The sequence below is a fragment of the Rhinatrema bivittatum genome, chromosome 11 (assembly GCF_901001135.1).
Source record: "Rhinatrema bivittatum chromosome 11, aRhiBiv1.1, whole genome shotgun sequence".
Lineage (NCBI taxonomy): Eukaryota > Metazoa > Chordata > Amphibia > Gymnophiona > Rhinatrematidae > Rhinatrema > Rhinatrema bivittatum.
Window position 1 is genome coordinate 69,430,028 of NC_042625.1, and position 19,260 is coordinate 69,449,287.

At 48.7% G+C, this 19,260-nt stretch overlaps 1 protein-coding gene across 8 annotated transcripts in view; it reads left to right on the forward strand.

The window, feature by feature from the left end:
* Nucleotides 1-19,260, forward strand: part of BHMG1 (basic helix-loop-helix and HMG-box containing 1) — a 307,327-nt gene that overhangs the window by 154,255 nt on the left and 133,812 nt on the right. For all 8 annotated transcript variants that reach the window (XR_003851906.1, XR_003851907.1, XR_003851912.1 and 5 more), the window contains 2 exons: nt 9,395-9,512; nt 15,826-15,935. Coding sequence is in view for 1 of the 8 variants with exons in the window: in XM_029571046.1 (XP_029426906.1) it covers nt 9,395-9,512; nt 15,826-15,935 (228 nt within the window). In the remaining 7 variants the exon portion in view is untranslated. The remainder of the gene's footprint in view (nt 1-9,394; nt 9,513-15,825; nt 15,936-19,260) is intronic.

The following is a 19,260-nucleotide window of genomic DNA, read 5'->3' on the forward strand; positions in this document are numbered from 1 at the left end:
TATGGCAGAACTGAAATATGTCTGATGAAGAATACCCAGGAAGTCTTGGGGTAGTATTTCCCAACATTAGAGCCAGGGACTGAGTGTCTAGCTGGAATTGGATGTCTCTGGTTTGCTCTTCGGCCAAAGGGGTATGTCCATGATAACAGTTCAGCGGTTTCTCTGGAGATGCCTCTGATCAACACTTTCTATCTCTATGACTGATTTGGCTAGGCAGCTGTTACAGGGTCAGCTTTTGTTGGGTGAAGAGTTGGAGAAGTTAGTAAAGACATGGAACAACTCTAAAGTCCCATGTCTCCTGGAGGATTGAAGTAATGTTCTGCCATGAAGTCATTTTCCTTTCTATCTATGAAAGGAGATAAGGGTGGTAAGGCAGGCTCTGGCTCCTCTGAAGCAGCACAATGAGTGCTTGAGAGTCCCTATCTTAAGTTACAGAAATAGATGGCTATTTATTTCTGTTCTTTCAGACATGGACCCAAATTACTGCAAACCACTGGGTCCAGGAGTTAATAACAAATGGTTATATTCTACAGTTCACCTGTTCTAATTCTGCCACCTTTATGGTTTCCCTTGTTATTTGACTGTAGGAAGACAGGCAGTAGAGCTATTCTGCAGAGGTTTCTTGAATTGAAGGCTTTGCTTCTCGTTCCAGGAGGTCAAGAAGGGCAAGAACTCTACTCCATTTTCTCTATCTACTTTATTTCCATGCTGGTCCTAAAGTGAATGGGGTCCTTTTGTCCCACCCTGGACCTGATGTGGTCCTCATCTTTTTGAAGGTAGCCCGCTTCAGGATGGAAATCTTAAGATCAATATTCAGGGAAGTTCACAAAGAGGAGTGTCTGTCCACTTTAGATCTAACGGGTGTTTGTTTTGATTTTACAGTCCGGAAGGATCCCTGGCATTTCCTCAGATTTGCAGTGTTAGGTGGCCATTTGCAGTTTCAGGCAAACTGAGAACCTTCTCCAAGGTGAATGGTACTGGCTGCAGTACTGCACAAAGAAGGATTTTCAGCTGTATCCTCCTTTGGACGATTGGCTGTTTAGAGCAAAGTCCTTTCAGGAGAGCTTTCTGCTTTTCAGCAAGTGGTACAGTTGTTGCTGGGATAGAATGCTATTTTCTTTCGAAAACCAATATTCAGTCTTCTCACGTATTGACTTTCCAGGGAGCTGTATGGCAGTTTTCTGGGCTTCCGCCTCACAAGGTGTTCCTGTTCCAGGGTCCAATGTTTCGCTAGTATCCAGATTGATTTGTCTTATGGGTTGGTTCTTTAAAAGGCATGTTTAATGAGGATTGGCTGTTCTCAGGCCGTGGTGGCTACACTCTTGACAACTAGAAAAATCTCTACTTCCTTGCATATTGAGGAGTTTTTTTGAGAATTGATGATCTGGACATTGTGATGCTCCTAGAAATGCATCATTCCCTGTAAGTACCAGGAACAGTCCAGACGGTGGATTATGTCCCCCGTCCAGCAGATGGAGTCAGAACAAAGCTTCGGAGGGCGCTAGCACATAAACCAGTGTACCCTCAGAGAAGCCTCAGTATCTTTCTGACTCCAGCAGATAGGAGTAGGGGAGCCTGAGCTCCCCTTAGGAGTGTGTAGAGTTTTTCTTCTCTCTTGCTCTCCTTCTATTCTCTGATTACTCTTTGTCTCTCTGGGCATGGATCAAGTTTGTTAAAAACAAAAACAAAAAACAAAGTTTCACAGGGCTTAATAGCCTATGGACAGGCACTTCCCTCCCTGAGCTTGCAAGCAGTTCTGTGGTTTGGGGCTAGCCTGTCTCTCTCCCTTCCCTCCTCAGCACGGTCTGCGGGGTAAGTTTTGGTTGTTTTTTGGTTTGCAGATTCTAGCTGCTCCGGACTTCTTCAGGGGTGACTGCTGCAGTGTTCAGTCTCCCCCCCCAGCCGCGTCCCGACCCGCGGCCCCGGGACGAGCATTCCTCGGGGCTGCCCGCTGCTTAGAGCACTTTTGCTCAGCTCAGGGTTGAAGTTGCAGCGGACGCGTTGTTTTCCTGCTGCCACGGCTCAGGTTCCCTCGCGGCGCCACCCCACCCCCTTACACTCTCTCTCCATAGCACGGATGCCGCGCTCGCAGCTCTGTTCGGCATGCGGGGAGCCGGGACCCCGGCTCTCACACGAGGGGGTGTGCAAAAGGTGCCTCCCTGGTGGGGAGGGAACCTCGCAGCCAGCGGGATGGCCTTCTTCGCGCGATCGAGCGCGCCTACACATTTCGGGGTCGGCCCCGTTCCTGTCTATGGCGGGAACGGCAGCCATTTTGGATTCAGAGCTGATGTTGCCAGCACTGAAGGGGGAGGAATTGGACGACGAATTTCACTGCCAGTCACTGGTTCTTACTCCGGTTCAGCCTCTGGACCCCGTGGGTCAGCCCGGGTCTCTTCCTACACTGCCCCCCCCGGACCTACTCCTTTTTCTACAGACTTCGTACTTTTGATGCATAATGCCTATATGGCATGCATGGGCCAGCTCCCTGACCCCGCGATAGGCCCTCCACCCGCCAAGGCCCCCAGGACGGCGGATTTCCCTGGGGGTGGGCCCTCAGGGAATTCACAGGGGCCCTCCCGGGTGTGGCTGGCATTGCCCCCGGTAGAGGGTGTTTCCTCAGCCCCGGACCCTATGCCTGTCGATCCATTGACCGGAATGGATGACCCGCTGCTCGCTGCCCAGCTAGAATGCGATGATCCCAGGGTACTGCGGATTTTCCAGCGGGAGAAGCTGGATAATATTATTCCGCATATTCTGCAGGAACTTGATCTTGACGCTCTCCAGGATCCTCCACCTCGCATAAGAAGGGGGACCCAGTGCTAGCGGGCCTCCGACCTCTGGCGAGAGCCTTTCCTACACATCCCACTTTCATGCAATTGTTAGCTAGGGAATGGGACGCGCCCGAATCCTCCCTTAGGGTCAGCAGGGCAATGGAGAAGCTCTATCCTCTTCCCAAGGACTTCCTGTATCTTCTCAAGGTCCCGAAGGTAGACTCCGCGGTGACAGCGGTCACAAAACGTATGACGATTCCGGTCACTGGAGGAACGGCCCTGCGGGATCTTCAGGACTGCAAGCTGGAGGTGCACCTCAAGAGGGTCTTTGAGGTCTCCGCCCTCGGGGTCCAAGCGGCCATCTGTAGTTCTCTTGCTCAAAGGGCGGGTCTCCGCTGGGTGCAGCAACTTTTGACCTCTCAGACCTTGCCGCCGGAGGAAGCCGCTCAGGCGGATCGCCTGGAGGCGGTCATCGCCTACGGCATAGATGCCTTGTACAACCTCCTGCGAGTGCTGGCAAGGGCAATGGTATCGGTGGTCTCGGTTCGTCACCTCCTGTGGCTACGTAATTGGTCAGCGGACTAGTTTTCCAAGGCACGTCTGGGCTCCCTGCCGTTTAAGGGGAAGTTCCTCTTCGGGGAGGATTTAGATCAGATCATCAAGCTCCTTGGTGAGAATGCGGTACACAGTCTACCTGAGGACCGACCCAGATCTGCTAGATCCTTTAATTCCTCCAGAGGTCTGTTCCGGACACAGCGTCGTCCCGTCCCGCCAGGCAGCCGACACCAAGGGCTCCCTTCTACAGGTCTCAGTTGTGGACGAGCTCCTTTCGCGGCCGCAGACCAACCAGGGACAGGGGGACCCAGGGAACCTCCGCCAAGCCTGCTCAATCATGCCAGGCTGATCCACTCCTCGAACCCCAGGATTTATTTATTTATTTAACAATTTTATATACCGACCTTCATAGTAGATTACCATATCGGATCGGTTTACAGTTTAACAAAGGGAAGAAAACTAGAGTAACAAATTCACGTAAACGAAAGATAACCAAAGCAGGAATAAGTCAAAGTTACAATCAACAGGGGGCGAGAACTTGGAAGCTTGCAACAAGCTGGAAAGAAGAAAAGGCCAGTAAAGTAATTTTACCGTAGAGTGTACAAGTTACAAACTTAAGAACGGTGCTTTAATCTGAAGTCTAAGAGTCCATTTATTTTTTTCTTTGAGAAACGGAGTGACAGACTGGGTAAGAAAGAAGGCCAGCTAGTGATTGTCTGGTGGTTCAGGGAAGGCTTGGAGAAAAGAGCCAGGTTTTAAGATTTTTCCTGAAAGTTAATAGGCATGGCTCCAGTCTGAGGTTTGATGGGATACTATTCCAGATGGAAGGGCCTGCTGTCGAAAAGGCTCTGTCTTTGGTCGTAGCGAGGCGTGTAGCTTTAGTGGGTGGAACATTAAGAGTGCCTTTGTAAATGTCTCTAGTTGGTCTGTTAGAGGAGTAAAGTTTGAAAAGTTTGAAGTAAAGTTTGAAAAGTTTGAAGTAAAGTTTGAAAAGTTTGGAGTAAAGTTTGAAAGGTATTTCTAGGTCAAGTTGAAGTTGATGATGGATGGTTTTATGGATTAAGGTGATTGATTTGTATAGAATTCTGTAATTGGGGGAATTCTGTAATTGGGGGATGCATCTCGCTCTCTTACGAGGAGTGGGTCCACATCACCTCGGATCAGTGGATCTTAGACATCCTAAGGCGCGGCTTAGGATGTGTAAGGCCTCCCAGAAACAGGTTTCTCTTCTCTCCATGCGGAACCCCACACAAGCAACTGGCAGTCCGCCAGACGCTCGAAAGTCTGTTGACCATAGGGACTATTGTTCCAGTACCCCCTGGGGAGGTGGGTCTCGGGCACTATTCCATCTACTTTGTAGTCCCCAAAAAGGACGGTTCATTCCGACCGATACTGGATCTCAAAATGGTCAACATGTCCCTCAAGGTGCTCCACTTTCGGATGGAAACACTACGGCCGGTAATAGCGGCAGTCCACAAAGGAGAATTCCTGGCCTCGCTGGACTTGACGGAGGCTTACCTTCACATCCCCATCCTCAAAGCGCATCAGCGCTATCTCCATTTCAAGATCCTGGGTCAGCACTTCCAATTCCAAGCCCTACCTTTCGGTCTTGCGACTGCACCCCGAACGTTCTCAAAGGTGATGGTGGTGGTGGCGGCAGCCCTCAGACAGGAAGGAATCCTGGTGCACCCATACCTCGACGATTGGCTCATCCGAGCCAAAACATTGGCGCAGGGGAATGCAGTGATCCAGCCGGTGATCCACCTCCTGCAGTCCCTCGGATGGGTCATCCATTTCACCAAAAGCAGTCTCCTGCCGACTCAGTCCTTGGATTTCCTGGGGGCACGCTTCGACATAGCCAGAGGTGAGGTCTCCCTGTGTCCGGATCGGGCGACTTCACTCTGAGAACAGGTACATTGCAAAGGGCACTTCTCTCTCGTTGGAAACAGGTGTCTCAGGATTACCAGCTTGTCCTCCCGATTCCCCAGTTCGCCAGGGACAACTTCGGGTGGTGGCTAGAACCGCTTCACCTGACACGGGGCATGCCCCTCGAGGTGCCAGAGTGGGTGATGGTCACCATGGATGCCAGTCTGACCGGCTAGGGGGCAGTATGTCAGACTAAATCGGTTCAAGGTCAGTGGACGAAGTCCCAAGCCATGTGGCCCATCAATCGCCTAGAGACGAGGGCAGTTCGACTGGCACTGGAACACTTTCTCCCTCTCATACAACATCGGGCGGTCAGGATCCTTTTGGACAATGTCACCACCGTAGCGTATATCAACCGTCAAGGAGGCACAAGAAGTCGACACGTCTCTCTGGAAACGGACCTACTGATGGCTTGGGCGGAGATTCATCTCTCTCATCTTGCAGCCTCCCATATTGCGGGCGTGGACAATATCCAAGCGGATTTTCTGAGTTGCCAACGGTTGGATCCTGGGGAGTGGGAGCTTTCCGAGGATGCGATGCAACTACTCCGCCGCTGGAGCACACCGCGTCTAGACCTCATGGCCACCTCTAACAACGCCAAAGCACCTCGCTTCTTCAGTTGCAGAAGGGATTAGGCGCAGAAGGGGTAGACGCGCTGGTTCCCCCTTGGCCTCAGGGCCTTCTACTCTACGTGTTCCCTCCGTGGCCACTGGTGGGCAAGGTCCTTCGAGTAGAGGTTCACCAGGGACCGGTGATTCTGGTGGCGCCAGAATGGCCACGCCGACCGTGGTTCGCGGTCCTGATCAAGCTGTCGGTAGACGGTCCGCTACACCTGGCGCACTTACCGTGTCTCCTGCATCAAGGTCCAGTATTTTTCGACCAGACAGAACGCTTCTGTCTTGCTTTTGAAAGGAGGAGGCTCCGGCGACGGGGGTACCCGGACGTCATAGTCACGACCCGGACGTCATAGTCACGACCCTGCTAAAGGCCAGGAAGACGTCAACGTCCGTCGCTTATGTGAGTGTCTGGAAGGTCTTCGAGGTCTGGTGCGGCTCTCATTACACACGTCTGAGATCGGCTTCTGTTCCTCAGATTCTGGAGTTCCTCCAGGACGGCGTGGACAAAGGTCTTGCTTACAATTCCCTGCATGTTCAGTTCTCGGCCCTAGGGTCCTTGGTCGGTTTGCAGGACCGTTTGTCCCTGTCTTCTCATTCTGACATAGCTTGTTTCCTTCGAGGAGTGAAGCACCTACGGCTTCCAAGCCAATCGCCTTGTCCTTCCTGGAGCCGCAACCTAGTCCTTTGCTCCCTGATCCGACCTCCCTTCGAACCCGTGCGCTCCTCCACCCTTAAAGATCTCATGCTCAAGACGGTTTTCCTGGTGGCCATTTCCTCTGCACCTAGGGTTTCAGAGCTACAAGCACTGTCATGCAGGGAGCCCTATCTTCGTCTCACGGACTCTGGCGTGACCTTGCGCACGGTTCCTTCATTCCTGCCCAAGGTGGTTTCGGCCTTTCATTTGGACCAGACAGTGGAATTGCCCTCCTTCGCTACGGAGGACTCCAGAGATCTTCGCAGACTGGATGTCAAGCGCACATTGATTCGCTACCTTGAAGTCACCAATGAATTTCTTCTCTCCGACCATGTTTTTGTTCTCTGGTCCGGACCAAAGAAGGGTTCTAAAGCGACAAAGACAACCATCGCTCGCTGGCTCAAGGAAGCGATTGTAGCAGCTTATATAGGGGCGGGCAAACAGCCCCCCTCTGGGACTTAAGGCCCATTCTCTCCGTTCTCAGGCGGCGTCCTGGGCGGAAAGCCAGTCTGTCTCCGCTCAGGAAATTTGTCGTGCAGCGACTTGGAAATCGCTGCATACATTCGCTAGGCACTATCGTCTACACTTATAGTCGCCAGTTTCCGGTCACTTTGGCGATAGCGTCATTCGAGCAGGGCTTTTAGGGGCCCACCCTCTGTAGGGAAGCTTGGGTACATCCCACTGTCTGGACTGATCCAGGTACGTACAGGGAAAAGAAAATTATTCCTTACCTGCTAATTTTCATTCCTGTAGTACCATCGATCAGTCCAGACGCCCTCCCTCAGGTATCTGGTTTTTTGGGGGTTTTACTGCTCGACTGCCCTTATTCTTGGGTTTCTCTGTCTTCATTCTTCCTCTGTTAACCACTAGGTTATGGGGTGGTGTTTCTGAGTTCTCTTTGCAAGTTTCACTGTTGACACCAGCCTTGTGTGTCGTATTTCAGGTTAATCTTTTTATTCATGTTTGTTCATGATGCATAACTTGATCCATCCTTGGCTTCCTAAGGCTTTGATATTCTTGATACTGAGGCTTCTCTGAGGGTACACTGGTTTATGTGCTAGCGCCCTCTGAAGCTTTGTTCTGACTCCATCTGCTGGACAGGGGACATAACCTACCGTCTGGACTGATCCATGGTACTACAGGAAAGAAAATTAGCAGGTAAGGAATAATTTTCTTGTCCCTTAGTTCTGGATGTTTTCAAGAAGGTCTTTCTAAGGGATTGGCTCTAAAGGTACTCCTGTTGCAGCGGGTGGGGGGGGGGGGCGCACTCTGTTGCAATAGAGCGCATATGCAGGACAGGCTACTGTCTTCTCATCTGGATGTCTCTCAAGTATTGAAAGGTGCTAAGCATATTAGACTTTTGCTGTGGATTCTGGTTCCATTTGGACTGGAAATTTGTCTTTCTTGGCGGGATCACAGTTTGCTGCTTTTAAGGCTAATTATGCTACACTGCCTACTCTGAAGATTCTTTTCCTACTAATACACACTTTTTCTTATGGTTTTCAGAGATTGGGTCCAACTTTGTATGGTCCTTCTTTTGTACTAAAAGCAGTTTAAGAATCAGTTTTAACCAATCAAATTCCTGCTCTTTGTTTAGCAGCTTGGCAGCTTTGGAAGAATGCATGCTTCTTTGATCCTTGAAAGTAAGGGGACATCTTTACAAAATCTTCTGTATAGTGGAGTGGAGAAGTGGGGCCCATCTAGCGTTACAGTACATGCTGATTTAGAAAGGTGTTTACAGAGGTTTATGTGGAGTCTGGAACTAGATTCGGGCTTGTTCCACAAGGGGTTAGGTTTCGTCATAGGTGGAGTTGCAATTGGGCTCTTCTTGGAAATCTACAGAGCAGTATCTTGGTCTATATTGCACCCCTTTCTGGACATTGCATTCTGGCTGTCAGGGTTGTAGAAGTAGCATCTGTCGCTTCGGTAGTTTTGTGGCAACCTTGGGCAGTGTCCCCCCCTGTTAGGGAACAGCTTGGGTACATCCCACTCGTCCAGACTGGTCTGACTAGATGAAGAGGAAGTGAAATTACTACTTATGTGATCATTTCCTTTCCTTGAATACAGTCAGACCCATTCCAGGACCCTCCCTATTCTACTGCTATCTTCAGTGTCTTTATTCACTCTGTGCCTTGCAGCAAATGTTTTTTTTGCAGGTAAATAAGCAGGGTTGGAAAGTATTATGGCTTCTATGCTTTGCCGCAGGTGAGTGGCTTCTTATGCTACTACTGGACACTCCTCATTTGTTGCTTCTTCCTTTGTTTTTTGTGGATTTGCTCTAGTTTAAAGATAAGGATTATGATAATGATAAATGTAATTATAATAATTGCTATTATGGTTCTATTAACATTGTCCTCAGTTGGCTTGATATAGGAATACTGGCAGGCTGGTGTCAGGATGGAGGTGTATAAGGACTGACATCAGCAAGCCTGTTCTCTATTTCTGTCTACTGGTTGCATAACCCATTTGCCTGGACTGGTCTGACTGTATTCAAAGAAAGGAAATTATTAGGTAAGTAGTAATTTCACCTTTTCTGTCTCCATCTGCTGTCAAGGAGACAAAAACCATGCATTTTGAACTGGTCTGACAGGACTCAAGGAAAGAAAATTATCAGGTAAGAAACTAAATTTTTTCTTCCTGAAGCCTTCTGTTTGTCTTATCTGTGTATCTTAACTAGATTGTAAGTTCCATTGAGTAGAACCGTCTTTTATATATATCTGTTTATGTCTGTGAGTGCTAGAGAAATAACATTTATTATTATTATGTTTTACAGTTGTGTGTAGATTGACAATGATGTGTGAATAGTGAATATTATTCTTTCATATATGTAGAATGCTGCAAGGGGAGTGAACAGGAGGAAAGCCAGGATGATGATGTTTGTTCTACCTGTGATGCACATATAATGTGTGAAGAGGCTTGTCAGCATGATGTGGCATTGCAAAAACAGGGGTAAGAAGAACATTTTCACCTTACAAGACACACAAATTTTCACAGAGACTGCTGTACTGGAAGAGGCTGGAGCTGCAGAACTGTGAGCTCCCTTTATAGCCAGCACAGTTGAACCATTACCTATAATGTTCCTTCTGGCAAAGGCTGAGGCTGCAGAAACTGTGAGCAACTCTTTCCCATTGATAGTAGGGCTGAATTAGCCATGCTGTCATGGGATCTGTCAATCAGGTCCGGGAGGCGGAGCTTTACCAAGCAGAGATTCGATTTTTGCTCTCTGCGGCTGCGCGTGTTCCCGCGCAGGAAAGTAACAGATTCTCCTCAGTCTGTTCTTTCCGCGCGTGGGATCGCACGCGGAGCTGACTTCTCCTCAGCATTTTTGGTTTTCTACAAAGATGTCGAAGAAATCCGGCTTTAAGCCTTGTAGATGCGGCAAGGTAATGTCGGTCACAGATGGCCATGACCGATGTTACCGAAGCCTCGGGGCAGATCACAATCAAAAAGATTGTGAGTTTTGTGCCTGAATGTCCCCGAGGGCCCAAAAACAACGGGCCTACAAAATGAGAGAACTCATTAGTTTATCGGAGCCATCGAGGCTCGCTCTTCACCTGGGCCCTCGACGACACCGGCTCCCTCACAAAAAAGAGCAGCGGTATGGGATCCTCGCCCCTCCAGACCTGGAGGTAAGGACTTGCCACGACGTTCGAGGCCATCGGATCAGTGATCTGATCTGAGGGATCGGGATTGATCAGCCTTAGTCAGAAAGAGGGCGCCGTACTATCACCCACACAAGGCGCAGGGAACAGCGCCAGTGGCGCAGGTGCCAATGAATACGGAGCCGGAAACGTCAGCGCCAGAAACATCGGCACCAAAGACATCGACGCACGCCACGGCGCCGAAGACGTCGGTGCACTCTGGACAAGAACACACGACGGTGTCGAGGAGCCCGACGCCAAGGGAAGGAGCGAAAATAATAAATCCTCCGAAGCAAAAATTGGGGTCTTTTGCACAAAAGGTATTACATAAGTCCAAACACTCAAGACAACATGGATTAAAATGACGGCATGAATCCCCAGAGTTATCTCGTTCCACCTCTCACGATTCAACACCAAACCGCTCGGGTACTTCACGATCCTCAAGATCCACTTTGACAGGATTCTGGCCAAAACATAGAAGACTATCACCATTGGGACATAAGGTCCACGCAGGATCAGCGTCAGGCCGTCACATAAACATTCCCATCATTCACACCATAAAAAGGTTGCAAAAAGGGGTAGAACATGGGACGTAAGCCCCTCTACTTCCATTTCTTCCCATGCTAAAGGTGCTAAAATCTCCTCACGTAGAGAAGTTATACAAGTTACTTCCTCTAATGCATCTACGTCCTCAACCAACTCTGCCAGGACCACAGAGGACAATATGGGGAAAAAACATGATGTTCCACGCACTCTACCTCAACCACCCCTGGTGGAACCTAGAGTATGTCAGTTACCAAAACAAACCAGTCGTTCGGCAATGCCTCCTCAATTGAAAGAGGCATTTTGGCAATTATCTCAATCTTTAGAAGGGTTTTATGAAACCCTGGAATCATCTTTCAAGATGTCTAACGAACCATCTTCAAGTTCCCTGGAACAGAGTGTTCATATTTCCAGGGAACCATCAGTTGAACCTCAATCATCACCAGTACCAGGTCGACCAACTTCACCAATTCCAAAGCAAGATACGCCCATAGATTCCATGTCTCCACAAACATCCCCATCATCATCTACTGGATTCCCATCTGACCCACAATAACAGCCACAGGAACCATACTCCCCTCCAGAAGACCTTACGTACCCAAAAGTTTTAGAAAAATTGGATACGATCTTACACCTAGAGTTCCAAAAGGAGACATCCTAGAACAGAGACCTTAGGTCTCCTCAAAATATTTGATGGCCCAGGAGAACCCACATCTCTTCCACCGCAAGAGGTACTACATAGTGTTTTACAAAATCCTGGGAAACATCTTACTCTCTCACATCAGTTTCAAGGAAACTGACGTCAAATTTCGTATGCGAAAAACATCGCCTTACTCTATGCCACAATTACCACACTCTTCAATTGTGGTCGAGTCTGCGATGCAACGATTCAAAAAATCAAAAACGCATACCTCATATCCACCAAGCAAAGACAACCGATGTCTAGACGAATTTGGTAGAAAGATGTACCACAACGCAATGTTGAACGCCCGCATTATGCACCATCAATTCTATATGGTACAATACCTATATGAGCGCATACAAGCCACAAAGGGTATGTTTTCCTTGACAGCAGACCAGATACCGCCGCCTCTCCATGACATGGAGGAGTGTTCTTGACACCTTCTGAAGTCAATTTATGAGGGATTTGAAACATCTTCCAGGGTGTCTGCAACAGCCATTGCAGCCAGCAGGATGGCATGGCTACGATCCAGTACTATACGGGAAGACTTGCACGAAAAGCTGGCTAACCTCCCGTGTACAGGAGACAACCTGTTCGGAGACTGATTTCAGGAAACAGTGGGCAAATTTAAAGGACGAAGCTCTAGCAGTTCAATCCTTAAAATCACAACCTCACTACTCGACCACACACCATTATTTTGGATCTAATTGCCGACAATCCTATGCCCGTAGACCCTATAGGTCTTACCAGTCTTTCCGTATACAGACATTTCCGTCTTACCAACATCCGCAACCGCAACAGCATACCCCACTTCAGTGTATGGGTAAGCCACATAACCAGAGGCAGCCAACCCAGCAACCGGCAGCCACAGTAAAGTCGATGCCATCTTTTTAATACCACAGCCACCACCACAGCAACTAACACCACCTGGCAGGATCCACTCTTGCCTAGTAGCCTGGGAGAGGATAACATCCGATCAATGGGTTTTGGGGATCGTACGACACGGTTACCAGCTTCAATTTACCACAAAACCCACATTACCTCACCTTTCCAATCTAAAGATTCAAAGGTCTCAGTTACAACTCGGGGAAGAAATTACTTTGCTTCACAAACAAAAAGCCATTCGACTAATCCCCCCGAAAACCAAAAACTTAGGGTTCTATTCCCCGTACTTCCTCATACCCAAGAAATCAGGGGGGTCTTTGTCCCATACTGGATCTTTGAGAGTTGAACAAATTTCTGACCAAAGAGAAATTCAAGATGGTATCGTTGAAATCGATCCTACCTCTCATTCAACCCGATTGGATGTGTTCTATCGATCTGAAGGATGCTTACACACACATTCCAATCCATCCATCCTCTTGGCGGGTACCTATGCTTTCTCTCCAGCCATTAACACTACCAGTACAAGGTTCTCCCCTTTGGACTCTCGGCTGCACCCAGGGTTTTCACCAAATGCATGGTTGTGGTGATGGCCCATCTCAGACAACAGGGTATGACCATCTTTCCATATCTGGACGATTGGTTGATAATAGCCTCGAAGCCGGACATCTTGATCGACCACCTCCAACGGGTGATAGAGTGCTTGCAGGAATTGGAGCTGGTGATCAATTTTCAGAAATCACATCTACAGCCAACACAAAAGCTACAATTCATAGGAGCATGCCTAAACACCACTTGCAACTGGGCATACCTACCAAACGACAGGATATCACAATTACGTCAACTTCTCCAGTTGTTGAACCACTCAGAGGCCTTTGGCGAGACAAGTTTTAGTAATCCTAGGCCACATGGCAGCAGCTATTTTCACGGTTCCCAGCAGTGGGGCTTAAAATGTCAGTGGAAACACTCACAGCCATTGACACAAAAATTAATGCTTACAGCCGAAATGAAAAAGGACATAACATGGTGGCTCCTGCACTCTACCCTTTCCAAAGGAGCATTATTCAGCCCCCCCCCCATCCCCATCTCGCAAGGGATGGGGAGCACATCTTGAGATTTACGAAACGCAAGGGTTATGGACAATCTCCGAGCAGACCCTGCAGATAAATTTATTGGAACTCAGAGCGATTCGTAATGCACTACAAGTGTTTCAAGACCACCTGAAGGGACGCAGGGTCATGATCTACACGGACAATCAAGTGGCGATGTTTTACATCAACAAACAAGGAGGGTCTGGTTCATGGTCCCTATGCAAGGAGACACTGATAATCTTCGAACACGCTCATCAACATTGCATACATTTGCAAGCGACCTACCTTCCAGGAGTGGCGAACACAAGAGCGGACAGGCTCAGTCAAATCTTTCATCCTCTCGAATGGGCACTCAATTCAACTGTAGCCCAAAACATCTTCATACAATGGGGAACACCTTCAATAGATCTCTTTGCAATGGAAAGCAACGCTCAAGTTCCCAAATTCTACTCGATAGGACCCAGCCCGCTCAGAATAGCTCAGGACGCCTTTCCTCCCATACCACTCATAACAAGGACAATTCAAAAGTGCATAGCAGACAGAGCTCAACTGATACTTGTAGCCCCGACCTGGCCCAGACAACCATGGTACAGTTTCCTTCTCCGATTATCCATCACGGACCCAATTCGACTACCGAATCGTCCAGATATTCTGGTCCAGGATCAAGGGACACTCCTGCACCCGCTACACTCATCTCTCCATTTGACAGCATGGAGATTGAGAGCTCCTTTTAACAGAATAGGGAGTTTCCGCTTTGACACAGTTCATTTTGCTAGAATCCAGGAAACTCTCAACGAGGAAAAATTATAGCTATAAATGGAAGCGCTACTCTACCTGGTGCATTTCCAAGGGCATACCACCATTGGATTGCTCACCTGAGATACTCGTGGATTATCTTCATACACTGTACACAGCTGGACTGGCAACATCCTCCATTAGAGTTCATCTTAGTGCCATAGGGGCATATCATAGACCGGTAAATAATATCTCCATTTCTAATCACCCATTATTCTCTCATTTCATCAAAGGATTAACTCACCTTCGTCCTCCGATTTCTAAACCTCCAGTTCCATGGAACCTCAACATAGTCCTTGAACAGCTCATGCTTTCCCCATTTGGACCCATGGACTCCGCACACATTAAATACCTAACATGGAAGGTGGTATTCTTGGTAGAGGTAACATCAGCTCGACGAGTCAGTGAATTACAAGCCTTAGTCCACTGTACTTCATATTTGCAGTTTTATCATCAAAAAGTGGTTCTCAGGACTCACCCATCCTTCCTGCCAAAAGTGGTTTCTCAATTCCATCTCAATCAAGTGATAGAACTACCCATCCTTTTTCCCTAAACCTCACTCCAATGATAGGGAAAAATTACTACATACGCTGGATTGTAAAAGAGCGTTAGCATACTACAAAGAAAGAACAAAATCGGATTCCCGGGCTTCTCAACTATTTGTCTCTTTTGTCCCGAAAGCACCTGGACTTCCCGTGGCTAAACGCACCATCTCCAGCTGGATAGCACAGTGCATACAGTTCTGCTACGACAAACAACAATTACAACTACACTCTACTCCCAAGGCTCACCAAGTCAGAGCAGTGGCGGCCTCCTTGGCACACCTTAAAAATGTGCAGCCTATAGACATTTGTAAGGCAGCTACATGGTCATCACTCCACACCTTCACATCACACTACTGCCTTGATCAACAAGCAGCCACGGATGCGAAGATAGGGCAGCAATCCTGTACTCTCTATCTTCCTGTCCAGTGTGACTGCCACACTACCAAAGATCACATACAGCCATACATATCACAAATAATGTGATCAGGAGCTTGGGACTCCCATGACAGCATGGCTAATTCAGCCCTGCTATCAACGGGAAAAAGCAAGTTTGCTTACCGTAAACGGTGTTTCCGTAGATAGCAGGATGAATTAGCCATGCTGACCCTCCTCCCTGGCAGTCGCCGTCTCTTCGACTACACTACAGCTTAATCACAGACTGAGGAGAATCTGTTACTTTCCTGCGCGGGAACACACGCGCAGCTGCAGAGAGCAAAAATCAAATCTCTGCTTGATAAAGCTCCGCCTCCCGGACCTGATTGACAGATCCCATGACAGCATGGCTAATTCATCCTGCTATCTACGGAAACACCGTTTACGGTAAGCAAACTTGCTTTTACCTCCAATTTTTCAGTACTCTAAAATTCAGGCTTATAGTGACTGTGTTTATAGCAAACTGAGCTAGGTCAGGGCATCCTGTCTGACAAGATATCTCTCTTTATTATACATTCATGCTGTTAGAGAGGCATCCTATCCTCTTCTCCAGATTTTGATACGTTGCATGCTTTGAGCAGAGACTGATGCATTTTCTTTGTAAGCTATTTTGGGTGAGAAATGTAAGGCTGATGGAAGTGTCTCCCACAGCCCTTACCGAGAAGATGCTCAGGAGCTTGTGAACTATCGTTCTTCATCAGAGGAGGAACCAGACTCTAGCCCCTGGCTCACAGCACAGTCCCCTGTCTTCAGCTCTCACAGTAAGTAATAACTTATACTACAGCTCTGCTCAGCAACATAAAGGTATTGTGTAACTGTTTGGAGAGTGAGATTTTTTTTATCATCCTCAATTATTTGCCTGCCTTTTGCACCTCTTTTTATTATCTTTTGAGCAGTCATAATTTTCAGTAAAATGTAGATCAATTTTGCCAATAATTTTACATATGAGAAAAAATCTTAGGTGCTGAGTGCTTAAAAATTGTCTTCTCTATCATCCTGCTAGACCAGTCCAGACACATGGGTTTATTCCACCCTACCAGCAGATAGAGACAGAGAACTATAAACTTTTAGTGACGTCATTACAATTTGGTGCAACCTAAGCAAATGCCAGTATTTATCTTTCTCCGATAGTTCTGGACTGGTGCAGCAAAATTCCAGCTCCCAGGTATCGACCTATGGTTTTCCTTGGTTAGAGCATGTTATCAGATCTACTTCTAGGATAGTGACAGCTACCTAGTTGAGCAAGGTTTGGCTCCTGTGGCAGCAATTTTCTGGCTATTCCTTTAGTTAAACAAGTTGTAGACCAGATTCCCAGGTCCAGTGCCTAGTTGAGCACCCCTGTTGGTTGGTCCCCAGGGGTAGTGAGCAAGCCACGAGGGGTTCTGGATACCTGTCTTCTTTGGAGGTTTCTCCCCTTGAGACCCCTTTCCTTCTTCCTTCTTCACTTCCTCTCTCCTCTGAAAATTTTGTGTGGATAAAGTTCATTCCCTGTACGTACCAGGATCAGTCCAGACTCCTGGGTTATGCCTCCCTTCCAGCAGATGGAGTCAGAGAAAAGCTGAAAAGCACGCCCTAGATAACCTGGTGTGCCACCTGCGATCCTTCAGTATCTCTCTGACTCCAACAGATGCAAGAGAGCATAACCTGCGGACTTGATCCTTGTCTAAATTCGAGTTTGATTTTTACTTCTAACATGTTTGATTTGTGTGAGAAACCTTTGGCTAGATCAACCTTAAAAAAAAAAAATAATAATAACAATAATACATAACTAAATCTTTTCAGTTCTGTCAGAAGGGCAGCTAGCTAAAGGCAGGCAATTGCCCTAAAGCCGTTTTCCCCGGAGGCTTGTGCCCTGACCCGGTGAGCTGGGGGGAGGATTTACCGGTGGGCCGGTCACTCTCCCCCCTTACATTCTAACCCAGAGAAGTCAAATTCCTCTGGTGGGTGCTCCCTGAGCTGGTTGCTCAGGGAGGTTTTTTTCACCTGTTTGGTGGCTGAAATTAAAAAAAAAAAAAAAAAAGTAGGACTTTTTTATTTTACAAGCACACCTGTTTCTCTTCAGTCCTAGCCTGCCAAGATCTCCCAGTCCTCTGGAGGGGGTGGAGTGTTTCACCCAGCTGCTTTTTTTTTCTTCGCGCGCTTTTAATGCCGCGTGGGTCTGCTTGTGGGGAGCCGGGGACGCGGCTCTCCCGTGAAAGCCTCTGCTCTGGGTGTCTCCCCAGGAGTGAGAGGCCTTCACAGCAGCCGACTTCGGGTCGGGGGTCTTCTTTGCCGCGACCGCGCAGCTCGAGGAACGAGCAGCCAGCTTGGAGACAGAGGTCTGGCCCACCCCCGATTGGCTTGGGAGCGATGGCCATCTTGCCTCTTACGGGTCCCGGTGCTGATCTAGCTGAGGAGGGAGAGGATCTCCCTCCTCTCTCCCTGCCGTCATTGAGTCCGCAGTGAACCCGCGATCTGCAGCCAGACTCTGCTCCTCCCCCGAATTTGCGTCGGGGGGGGGGGGGGGGGCCTTAAAGAGACAGCACCCATTTTCATTGCAGTTTGTTTTACTTCTGCATAAAGCATATGTAGAGGCTGAGGCTGACTGGGAAACTCAGTCTCCTATTCAGGCTAAGCTTTTTAAGGCTACTGCGGACCAGGGAAGAGCTGGACCTCGGCTCCCCCGCTCAGTTCCGGAGCAGGGGCTGCCCGCCCCATCTATGCTTGCGGCACCTCAGGACCCCTCCTCACCAGATATGAGCAATGATGTGGACAGTGTTTCTCCGGTGGAGGGGGATGATCCACAGGTGCTCCGTTTGTTCCGCAAGGAGGAACTGGATCCGTTAATTCCTCATGTGCTTCAGGAACTGGAGATTCCAGTTCTGCAAGCTGTGATGGATTCTTCTCCTGGGGATTCGGTTTTATTGGCGCTTTGAGCTCTGCCTCAAACGTTTCCCTTTCATCCAAAACTTTTCCAGTTTGTGTCCCGGGAATGGGATATGCCTGAAGCCTCCTTGCGGGTTAGCAGAGCCATGGAAAAACTTTATCCACTGCCTAATGAGTCTCTGGATCTTCTTAAAATTCCTAAAGTGGACTCTGCCGTCATGGCCATAGTTAAACACACAACCATTCCTGTGACGGGAGGAGCAACGCTCAAGGATCTTCAGGATAGAAAGCTGGAAGTTTTGCTTAAGCGGATTTTTGAGGTATCCGTGTTAGGAGTACGGGCCGTCGTCTGTAGCAGCCTTATGCAGAGGGCTACCTTCCGCTGGATTCAGCAGTTGCTCACGGCCCAGGACCTTCGTCCGGGGGAGGCTGAGCAGGCGAACTGCATGGAATTAGCGGTTGCCTATATGGCGGATGTGTTGTATGATCTTCTCCGTACCTCTGCGCGTACTATGTCTTCAGTTTCCGCAAGGCGGCTGCTGAGGCTCCGTAACTGGTCGGCTGATGCCTCTAAGTCTCAACTGGGTTCCTTTCCTTTTAAGGGCAAGCTATTATTTGGAGACAAACTCAAGCAGCTTATTAAAGCCTTGGGAGACCACAAGGTTTACAAGCTCATGGAGGACAAGCCCAGACCAGCTCGCTCATCCGGCACGTTTTGGGGCTGTTTTCGAGGTCGGCGCAGTTTCCGCTCCGGAAGGGGTTCTTCTTTTGCGCCCCAGCAAACGTTGGCAAGGCCACAAGCATGGGCACATTCCTTTCGTGGCAGGTGGCCTCAGCGCACCGGAGCTTCTCATGGTTTCACCTCCAACAAAGCTCCCCAATGAGGGGGCGCTGGCCCATTCCTCCATCCCGGAGATCGGGGGGCAGCTCTCCCTGTTTCGCGAGGAATGGGTCAAGATTACCACAGACCAGTGGGTTCTAGATATTATAAATTACGGTTATGCTTTGGATTTTGCTCGGCCTTTTCGCGATCTGTTCCTAGTGTCTCCCTGCAGGTCTCAGGCAAAGCAACCTGTGATTCTTCAGACGCTGTCTCGGTTGAAGGCACTGGGAGCGATTATCTCGGTTCCCGCGGCCGAGCGTCGAACAGGTCGTTACTCCATTTACTTCGTGGTTCCCAAGAAGGAAGGCTCGTTCCGGCCGATCTTGGATTTGAAGAAG